Raw genomic sequence first — 11,095 nt, 5'->3', positions numbered from 1 at the left:
GAATCGCCCCAAAATTTGATGCCCTACGAAATTTCACCCCTAAAATTATCTGCAAAAATCGCCCCAAAATTTGAGCCCCCACCCAATTTCGACCCTAAAATTTTCTGCAAAAATCACCCCAAAATTTGATTCCCCCCCAATTTCAACCCTAAAATTTTCTGCAAAAATCGCCCCAAAATTTGATGACCCTCCAAATTTCAACCCTAAAATTTTCTGCAAAAATCCCCCAAAATTTGAGCCCCCACCAAATTTCAACCCTAAAATTTTGTGCAAAAATCACCCCAAAATTTGATTCTCCCCCCCAATTTCGACCCTAAAATTTTCTGCAAATATTCCCGCAAAATTTGACGCCCCACGAAATTTCACCCCCTAAAATTATCGGCAAAAATCCCCCCAAATTTGAGCCCCCACCCAATTTCGACCCTAAAATTTCGTGCAAAAATCGCCCCAAAATTTGATTCCCCCCCAATTTCGACCCTAAAATTTTCTGCAAAAATCCCCCCAAAATTTGATTCTCCCCCGAATTTCAACCCTAAAATTTCGTGCAAAAATCCCCCCAAATTTGATTCCCCCCCAATTTCAACCCTAAAATTTTCTGCAAGAATCGCCCCAAAATTTGATGACCCTCCAAATTTCACCCCTAAAATTTTCTGCAAAAATCCCCCAAAATTTGAGCCCCCACCCAATTTCAACCCCAAAATTTTCTGCAAAAATCGCCCCAAAATTTGATGCCCCACGAAATTTCACCCCTAAAATTTTCTGCAAAAATCCCCCCAAATTTGAGCCCCCACCAAATTTCAACCCCTAAAATTTTCTGCAAAAATCGCCCCAAAATTTGATTCTCCCCCAATTTCACCCCTAAAATTTTCTGCAAAAATCCCCCCAAATTTGAGCCCCCACCAAATTTCACCCCTAAAATTTTCTGCGAAAATCCCCCGAAAATTTCAGCCACCCCCCAAATTTCGACCCTAAAATACCCCCCAAATTTGCCCCCCCTAAAACTCCCCCCCCCAAAACCCACCGAAAATCTCCCCAAAATTTTGCCCCCCACCCCCACCCCGGGGGTTCCCGCGGCTGCTGCTGCCGATCGTGGAGCGGGGGGCGGGGCCCGGACGCCTGGGTCCCCCCCGAACTCCTGGGTCCCCTCCCGGACGCCTGGGTCCCCTCCCGAACGCCTGGGTCCCTCCCGAACTCCTGGGTCCCCTCCCGAACTCCTGGGTCCCTCCCGTACTCCTGGGTCCCCTCCCGGACGCCTGGGTCCCCCCTTAACTCCTGGGTCCCTCCCGAACTCCTGGGTCCCTCCCGAACTCCTGGGTCCCCTCCCGGACGCCTGGGTCCCCTCCCGAACTCCTGGGTCCCCCCCGAACTCCTGGGTCCCTCCCGTACTCCTGAGTCCCTCCCGGACTCCTGGGTCCCCTCCCGGACGCCTGGGTCCCCTCCCGGACGCCTGGGTCCCTCCCGAACTCCTGGGTCCCCTCCCGGACGCCTGGGTCCCTCCCGAACTCCTGGGTCCCCTCCCGGACGCCTGGGTCCCTCCCGAACTCCTGGGTCCCCTCCCGGACGCCTGGGTCCCCCCCGGACGCCTGGGTCCCTCCCGAACTCCTGGGTCCCCTCCCGGATGCCTGGGTCCCCCCCGGACGCCTGGGTCCCCCAGACAAAGGCGCCGTTTGTCGGTCTGTGGCTCGAGGCCAAGGGACGGACAAAGGGACATTGATGGGGGGGGGTGGGTGTTACTGGGGGGACACTGGGGGGGACTGGGAGGGACTGGGAGCTGCTGAGACAGTCACTGGGAGGCAACTGGGAGTTACTGGGAGCACTGGGAGTTACTGGGAGGCAACTGGGAGCCACCAGAAGGGTTACTGGGAGTTACTGGGAGGCAACTGGAAGTTACTGGGAGGCAACTGGAAGTTACTGGGAGCACTGGGAGTTACTGGGAGGCAACTGGGAGTCACCAAGAGGGTTACTGGGAGTTACTGGGAGGTCAACTGGGAGTTACTGGGAGGCAACTGGAAGTTACTGGGAGGCAACTGGAAGTTACTGGGAGCACTGGGAGTTACTGGGAGGCACTGGGAGTCACCAAGAGGGTTACTGGGAGCACTGGGAGTTACTGGGAGGCAACTGGGAGCCACCAGGAGGGTTACTGGGAGTTACTGGGAGGTCAACTGGGAGTTACTGGGAGGCAACTGGGAGTTACTGGGAGCACTGGGAGTTACTGGGAGGCAACTGGGAGTCACCAAGAGGGTTACTGGGAGTTACTGGGAGGCAACTGGGAGTTACTGGGAGGCAACTGGGAGTCACCGAGAGGGTTACTGGGAGTTACTGGGAGGTCAACTGGGAGTTACTGGGAGGCAACTGGAAGTTACTGGGAGTTACTGGGAGCTGCTGAGACGGTTACTGGGAGGCAACTGGGAGTTACTGGGAGGCACTGGGAGTCACCAAGAGGGTTACTGGGAATTACTGGGAGTTACTGGGAGTTACTGGGAGTCACCAAGAGGGTTACTGGGAATCACTGGGAGTTACTGGGAGTTACTGGGAGTCACCAGGAGGGTTACTGGGAGTTACTGGGAGGTCAACTGGGAGTTACTGGGAGGCACCAGGAGGGTTACTGGGAGTTACTGGGAGGCAACTGGGAGTTACTGGGAGCACTGGGAGTCACCGAGAGGGTTACTGGGAGTTACTGGGAGTCACCAGGAGGGTTACTGGGAGTTACTGGGAGGCAACTGGAAGCTACTGGGAGCACTGGGAGTCACCGAGAGGGTTACTGGGAGTTACTGGGAGGTCAACTGGGAGTTACTGGGAGGCAACTGGAAGTTACTGGGAGTTACTGGGAGCTGCTGAGACGGTTACTGGGAGGCAACTGGGAGTTACTGGGAGGCACTGGGAGTCACCAAGAGGGTTACTGGGAATTACTGGGAGTTACTGGGAGTTACTGGGCGTCACCAAGAGGGTTACTGGGAATCACTGGGAGTTACTGGGAGTCACCAAGAGGGTTACTGGGAATTACTGGGAGTTACTGGGAGTTACTGGGAGTCACCAGGAGGGTTACTGGGAGTTACTGGGAGGTCAACTGGGAGTTACTGGGAGGCACCAGGAGGGTTACTGGGAGTTACTGGGAGGTCAACTGGGAGTTACTGGGAGGCAACTGGAAGTTACTGGGAGCACTGGGAGTTACTGGGAGTTACTGGGAGCTGCTGAGACGGTTACTGGGAGGCAACTGGGAGTTCCTGGGGGAGCACTGGGCAGTTACTGGGGTGACTGGGAGGGGACCCAGGCGTCCGGGAGGGGACCCAGGCGTCCGGGCGCAGCCGCTGCCGCCTCCGGATGTTCCGACCAACGGGGACGGAGGGTTAAAAATAACCCGGCTGGGCAGGGGACCCAGGCGTCCGGGAGGGACCCAGGCGTCCGGGAGGGACCCAGGAGTTCGGGAGGGACCCAGGCGTCCGGGGAGCCAGGTATTGGGGGGGGGTGAAGGGAATGAGGGGGCTACTGGTTTTTGGGGGGGGGACCCAGGCGTCCGGGAGGGGACCCAGGCGTCCTCCGGACGCCTGGGTCCCCTCCCGGACGCCTGGGTCCCCCCCCCGGACGCCTGGGTCCCTTGGCAAGGGCGGGAGGGAGGCGCCAAGGTCACGTCTCCACGACAACGGTCGTTCCCCCCAAATTTACCCAATTCCGCCCCATTTTCGCCCCCGTTGCGCAAGATTTTCACCGTTTTGCCCAATTCCACCCGTTTTCCGCCCCCGGTTTTCCCTCTTCGGGCCCAATTTTGCCCAATTTTCCCCTAATTTTAGCCCCGTTTTCGGCCTCACGCTGCCCAATATTTTGCCCGATTTTTCCCTCTTGTCGCGCTTCTTTTGGCCAAATTCCGCCCGGTTTTGCCCAATTTCTACGCTTTTTTTGCCCCGTTTTTTTACCCAGTTCTGTGCTTTTTCACCCCGTTTTTTTTTGCCCAATTTGGCCAAGTTTTGCCTCTTTTTCCGCTTCTTTTGGCCAAGTTTTGCCCAGTTTTACCCAATCTCGCCCACTTCCCTCCCCAATTTTGCCCGTTTTCCCCAAATTTTGCCCATTTCCCCTCCGTTTTTTCTACCCGATTCGGTGCATTTTTACCCAATTTTCCCCAATCTTTTTGCCCAATTTTCGCCAATTTTTGCCCCGTTCTCCCCAATTCCCCTCCAATTTTTACCCATTCTTCCCCTATTTCGCCCATTCTTGCCCAATTTCCCCCACTTTTTGCCCATTTTTATCCAATTCTCCCACATTTTGGCCAATTTTCCCCCCATTACTACGCAATTTGGTCCATTTTGGGGGCAAATTTTCCGAATTTCCGCCCAATTTTGCCGATTTCCCCCCGTTTCGTACCCAATTCTGTGCATTTTAAACCCCATTTCCCACGTTTTTCACCCAATTTTGACCGCGTTTTGCCCAGTTCTCCCCGATTTTTCCCCATTTTTCGCCCAGTTCTCCCCGATTTTCCCCCAATTTTTCCCCATTTTTGCCCAACTTTGCCCAATTTTGCCCCTTTTAGCCATTTTTTTGCCCTATTTTCTCCCCTATTTTCCCTATTTTGCCCATTTTTGCCCAATTCTCCCCATTTTTGCGAATTTTTCCCCGTTATTGCCCGAACTTGTCGATTTTTTGGGCCAATTTCCCCCCGTTTTTTGTGCGATTTTGCGCAATCGTGGCCAATTTTGCTCCTTTTGGCCCAATTTTACCCAATTCTCCCCGTTTTCCCCCAGTTCGCAGTGGTGGGGGAGGGGCGGCCGCCATGGCCCCGGGAGCAGGTGAGTGAGGGACCCAGGAGTTCGGGAGCCGCCGGACGCCTGGGTCCCTGGGGGCATTCCTGGGTCCCTCCCGAACTCCTGGGTCCCTCCCCGAACTCCTGGGTCCCTCCCGAACTCCTGGGTCCCCTCCCGAACTCCTGGGTCCCTCCCGAACTCCTGGGTCCCTCCCCGAACTCCTGGGTCCCTCCCGAACTCCTGGGTCCCTCTCGAACTCCTGGGTCCCTCCCGAACTCCTGGGTCCCCCCGAACTCCTGGGTCCCTCCCGAACTCCTGGGTCCCCCCGAACTCCTGGGTCCCCCCCCGAACTCCTGGGTTCCCTCCCGAACTCCTGGGTCCCTCCCGAACTCCTGGGTCCTTCCCGAACTCCTGGGTCCCTCCCGAACTCCTGGGTCCCCCCCCGAACTCCTGGGTCCCTCCCGAACTCCTGGGTCCCTCATACCCCTGGGTCCCTCCCGAACTCCTGGGTCCCCCTCCCGAACTCCTGGGTCCCCCCCCGAACTCCTGGGTCCCCCCTGAACTCCTGGGTCCCTCCCGAACTCCTGGGTTCCCCCCGAACTCCTGGGTCCCCTCCCGAACTCCTGGGTCCCTCCCGAACTCCTGGGTCCCCCTCCCGAACTCCTGGGTCCCCCCCCGAACTCCTGGGTCCCCCCTGAACTCCTGGGTCCCTCCCGAACTCCTGGGTCCCCCTCCCGAACTCCTGGGTCCCCCCCCGAACTCCTGGGTCCCCCCTGAACTCCTGGGTCCCCCCCCGAACTCCTGGCTCCCTCCCGAACTCCTGGGTCCCTCCCGAACTCCTGGGTCCCCTCCCGAACTCCTGGGTCCCCTCCCGAACTCCTGGGTCCCCCCCGAACTCCTGGGTCCCCCCCGAACTCCTGGCTCCCCCCGAACTCCTGGGTCCCCCCCGAACTCCTGGCTCCCTCCCCCCGCAGCGCCCCCTCCAGCCCCGGACCAGCGTTTCTATTACGGTGAGTGGGGGGAGGGGCTGGGGGGTGGGGTCACGTGTCGGCCCCGCCCTCGGGTCACGTGACGCTGACCCCGCCCCCCCCCCCCCCCCCAGATTACGATTCGCTGCGGGTCGGGGGTTTGATCTTCGCCGGCGTCGTGTTCGTGCTGGGGATCCTGCTCATCCTCAGTATGTACCCCGAAAACGGCAAAAATCACCCCAAAAACCCCCCAAACCGACCCCCCAAACCCCCCAAAACACCCTAAAATACCCCAAAACACCCTCCGATTGGCCGAAATCGCCCCCAAATGACCCAAAATCGACCCCCAAAACCCCCCGGAACACCCGAAAATACCCCCAAATCAGCCTAAAATCCCCCCAAAATACCCCAAAATCCGCCAAAATCACCCCAAAATCACTCTAACGCCCCCACCAGAACACCCCAAAATCCCCCCAAATCACCCGAAAATACCCCAAAATCAGCCCAAAATACCCCAAAATCAGCCCAAAATACCCCAAAATCACCCTAAAATACCCCAAAATCAGCCCAAAATACCCCAAAATCAGCCCCAAATCCCCCAAAAAAACCCTAAAATACCCCCAAATCTCCCGTAAATACCCCAAAATCAGCCCAAAATACCCCAAAATCACCCTAAAATACCCCAAAATCAGCCCCAAATCCCCCCAAAAAACCCTAAAATACCCCAAAATCACCCTAAAATACCCCAAAGTCAGCCCAAAATACCCCAAAATCACCCTAAAATACCCCAAAATCAGCCCAAAATACCCCAAAATAACCCTAAAATACCCCAAAATCACCCTAAAATACCCCAAAATCAGCCCCAAATCCCCCCAAAAAACCCTAAAACACCCCAAAATCAGCCCAAAATCCCCCCAAATCACCCTAAAATACCCCAAAATCACCCGAAAATACCCCAAAATCAGCCCCAAATCCCCCCAAAAAACCCTAAAATACCCCAAAATCAGCCCAAAATACCCCAAAATCACCCTAAAATACCCCAAAATCGGCCCCAAATCCCCCCAAATCACCCGAAAATACCCCAAAATCAGCCCAAATCACCCCAAAATCGCCCATAAAAGGCTCTAAAACCCCCCAAAACACCCTAAAATCCCCTAAAATCAGCCAAAACGACCCAAAATCACCCCCAAAAAACCCGCCGAACACCCTAAAATCCGCCCAAATCGCCCCGAAACGCCCCAAAATCGGCCAAAATCCCCCCAAAACGCCCCCGAGACATCCAAAGACGTCCCCAAAATCGGCAGAAATCAGCCCAAAATGCCTCAAAGCCACCCCGGAATCACCCCAAATCGCCCCAAAATCGCCCAAAAAGACCCTAAATCACCCCGAAACCCACCAAAAATCACCGAAAAGCAAAGCGAACCGCCCCAAAATCGCCGAAATTTGCCCCAAAATCTCCAAAAAACACCCCCCAAAAAAAGCCCCAAAACGCCCTAAAATGCCCCAAAATCGGCCAAAATCCGCCCAAAATGCCCCAAAACCAGCCTCAACCGGCCCCGAATCGTCCCCAAAATGGTCCCAAATCCAGCCCGAAATCACCTAAAAAAAACCCCCAAATTCAGCCAAAATCACCCCAAAATCCCCCAAAATCACCTAAACCCACCCAAAATCCGCAAGAAACGCCAAAAAATCTCCCCAAAACCGCCACAAATCGCCCCAAAAGCGCCTAAAACACCCCAAGAAAACCCCAAATCACCCAAAATCACCCGAAAAACCCCGCAAAACGCCCTAAAATACCCCAAAATCAGCCAAAATCACCCCCAAATTTCCCAAAATCAGCCAAAATCCCCCCAAAACGTCCCAAGACGTCCCCAAGTCCTCCCCAAAATCACCCAAAATGACCCAAAATCACCCAAAAATCACCCCCAAATCAGCTAAAAAGACCGTAAACGACCCCAAAATCAGCTAAAACGACCCCAAATCAGCTAAAACGACCCAAAATCGCCAAAAATCACCCCAAAATCAGCCAAAAAACACCCCCGAAAAAAATCACCTAAACCCACCCCAAAATAACCCCCAAAATTGGTAAAAAACACCCCAAATCAGCCCAAAATCACCCCACGCCGGCCCCAAACCATTAAAATCACCCCCAAAACCGCCCCAAATCCACCCAAAACAGCCCCCAAAAAATCAAAGATCACCCCAAAACAGGCAAAAAAGAAATTTCCAAAATCGCCCCGAAACAGCCCAAAATCACCCAAACCCGCCCCAAATCGCCCCAAAATGAGCCTGAAATTCCCCCAAAACCCCATAAAACAGCCCCAAATCCCCCAAATCCCCCCAAAAAAGAGCCCAAAACCCCCCAAAAATCCCCAATTTGGAATTTCCCCGATTCTCCCCAAAACCCCTTCTTTTTTTTTTTTTTTTTTTTTTTTGCCCAAAATCCTCTTCTTTGGCCCCAAAAAGTCTTTCCCACCCCATCGCTCCCCCCCCAGGTCGGCGCTGCCGCTGCAAGTTCGACCAACAGCCCAAGTAACTGGGAGGGACTGGGAGGGACTGGGACATACTGGGACATACTGGGATAGACTGGGAGGGACTGGGACATACTGGGAGGGACTGGGATAGACTGGGAGGGACTGGGACATACTGGGATAGACTGGGACATACTGGGACATACTGGGATAGACTGGGATATACTGGGATATACTGGGAGGGACTGGGAGGGACTGGGAGGGACTGGGATAGACTGGGATAGACTGGGATAGACTGGGAGGGACTGGGAGGGACTGGGAGGGACTGGGATAGACTGGGATAGACTGGGATAGACTGGGATATACTGGGAGGGACTGGGATATACTGGGAGGGACTGGGAGGGACTGGGATATACTGGGAGGGACTGGGATAGACTGGGATATACTGGGAGGGACTGGGAGGGACTGGGAGGGACTGAGATAGACTGGGATAGACTGGGATAGACTGGGAGGGACTGGGAGGGACTGGGACATACTGGGATAGACTGGGAGGGACTGGGATAGACTGGGAGGGACTGGGAGGGACTGGGACATACTGGGATAGACTGGGAGGGACTGGGATAGACTGGGAGGGACTGGGAGGGACTGGGATAGACTGGGATAGACTGGGGAGAAGTGGGACAGACTGGGACATACTGGGATATACTGGGATGTACTGGGATATACTGGGAGGGACTGGGAGGGACTGGGATATACTGGGATATACTGGGATATACTGGGAGGGACTGGGAGGGACTGGGATATACTGGGATATACTGGGATATACTGGGAGGGACTGGGACATACTGGGATAGACTGGGATAGACTGGGAGGGACTGGGAGGGACTGGGATATATTGGGATAGACTGGGGAGAAGTGGGACAGACTGGGACATACTGGGATATACTGGGATGTACTGGGAGGGACTGGGACATACTGGGATATACTGGGAGGGACTGGGATATACTGGGATAGACTGGGATATACTGGGAGGGACTGGGAGGGACTGGGACATATTGGGATAGATTGGGGGGAACTGGGATAGACTGGGATATACTGGGATAGACTGGGATATACTGGGAGGGACTGGGATAGACCGGCACATACTGGGATATACTGGGAGGGACTGGGAGGGACTGGGACATATTGAGATAGATTGGGGAGAACTGGGACAGATTGGGATATACTGGGAGGGACTGGGATATACTGGGATAGACTGGGAGGGACTGGGAGGGACTGGGACATATTGGGATATACTGGGGGGAACTGGGATAGACTGGGATATACTGGGAGGGACTGGGATATACTGGGATAGACTGGGAGGGACTGGGATAGACTGGGATAGACTGGGACATACTGGGATAGACTGGGATAGACTGGGATATACTGGGAGGGACTGGGAGGGACTGGGAGGGACTGGGACATATTGGGATAGACTGGGGAGAACTGGGATAGACTGGGATATACTGGGAGGGACTGGGATATACTGGGATAGACTGGGATAGACTGGAAGGAACTGGGATAGACTGGGACATATTGGGATAGACTGGGGGGAACTGGGACATACTGGGATATACTGGGAGGAACTGGGAGGAACTGGGATATACTGGGAGGGACTGGGATAGACCGGGACATACTGGGATATACTGGGATATACTGGGGTAGACTGGGATAGGCTGGGATAGACTGGGGGGAACTGGGATATACTGGGAGGGACTGGGAGGAACTGGGGTAACTGGTCCCCAGGACGGGGGAGCCGGATGAGACTGAGGGGCCCCTGCGGCAATCGCTGCGACGTGAGTGGCCGGATGCCTGGGTCCCTCCCGGACGCCTGGGTCCTCCCCGAACTCCTGGGTCCCTCAGAACTCCTGGGTCCCTCCCGGACGCCTGGGTCCCTCCCAAACTCCTCGGTCCCCCTCCGAACTCCTGGGTCCCTCCCGAACTCCTGGGTCCCTCCCAAACTCCTCGGTCCCCCTGAACTCCTGGGTCCCTCAGAACTCCTGGGTCCCTCCCGAACTCCTGGGTCCCTCAGAACTCCTGGATCCCTCAGAACTCTGGGGTCCCTCCAGGACTCCTGGGTCCCTCCCGAACTCCTGGGTCCCTCAGAACTCCTGGGTCCCTCCCGAACTCCTGGGTCCCTCAGAACTCCTGGATCCCTCCCGGACTCCTGGGTCCCCCAGAACTCCTGGGTCCCTCAGAACTCCTGGATCCCTCCCGGACTCCTGGGTCCCCCCGAACTCCTGGGTCCCTCAGAACTCTGGGGTCCCCCCAAACTCCTGAGTCCCTCCCGAACTCCTGGGTCCCCCCGAACTCCTGGGTCCCCTCTCCCCCATGAACCCCTTTGTCTCGCAGGCTTGTCCACGCGGATGAGATGAGGGTGAGTGGGGGGGAGGCGCCCGGACGCCTGGGTCCCCAATTTCGGGGGTTCCCCCGGACGCCTGGGTCCCCAATTTCGGGGGTTCCCCCGGACGCCTGGGTCCCCTCCATGTGACCCCTCCCCCACAGGTGCCCCCCAAGCCGGGACAGACGGACACGCCCACCGCCCCTCCCCCCCCTCAATAAAGCGGCCCCTCCCCCCTCGGGGCGTGGCCGGGGGGGCGGGGTCAGGGGCACCCAAGGTCTTGTTGTCATTGGTCACCGTGTTGTCACCCAACAACCAATGGGGACCCGGCATCCAATGGGGACCCAGCACCCAATGGGGACCCAACATCTCATGGTCATTGGTCATTGGCCACCCAATGGAGGCCCAGCATCCAATGGGCACCCACCCAACACCTCATTGGTCATTGGCCACCCAATGGGCACCCAGCAACCAATGGGGACCCAACACCTCATGGTCATTGGTCATTGGCCACACAATGGGGACCCAGCACCCAATGGGCAC

At 56.1% G+C, this 11,095-nt stretch overlaps 1 protein-coding gene across 1 annotated transcript; it reads left to right on the top strand.

The window, feature by feature from the left end:
- Positions 1–3,340: 3,340 nt before the first annotated feature.
- FXYD1 (FXYD domain containing ion transport regulator 1) lies at positions 3,341–10,828 on the top strand. Its single transcript, XM_065654573.1, has 8 exons — positions 3,341–3,452; positions 4,734–4,778; positions 5,708–5,743; positions 5,836–5,910; positions 8,197–8,233; positions 9,958–10,007; positions 10,564–10,588; positions 10,717–10,828. The coding sequence occupies exons 2-7, from the start codon at positions 4,763–4,765 to the stop codon at positions 10,584–10,586; spliced, it is 237 nt and encodes a 78-aa protein (XP_065510645.1). The 5' UTR covers positions 3,341–3,452; positions 4,734–4,762; the 3' UTR covers positions 10,587–10,588; positions 10,717–10,828.
- Positions 10,829–11,095: the final 267 nt, after the last annotated feature.

This window comes from Caloenas nicobarica, chromosome 34 (genome assembly GCF_036013445.1).
Source record: "Caloenas nicobarica isolate bCalNic1 chromosome 34, bCalNic1.hap1, whole genome shotgun sequence".
In the NCBI taxonomy this organism is placed as follows: Eukaryota; Metazoa; Chordata; class Aves; order Columbiformes; family Columbidae; genus Caloenas; species Caloenas nicobarica.
Note: the sequence above shows the minus strand (reverse complement) of the source record. Positions and strands in the feature narration are given on the sequence as shown.

What these genes read in the sequence shown, in the direction of transcription:
- FXYD1 (XM_065654573.1), top strand. An exon ending in GGACCAGCGTTTCTATTACG is followed by an intron (nt 5,744 to 5,835) that starts GTGAGTGGGGGG and finishes CCCCCCCCCCAG; the next exon opens with ATTACGATTCGCTGCGGGTC. An exon ending in AAGTTCGACCAACAGCCCAA is followed by an intron (nt 8,234 to 9,957) that starts GTAACTGGGAGG and finishes ACTGGTCCCCAG; the next exon opens with GACGGGGGAGCCGGATGAGA.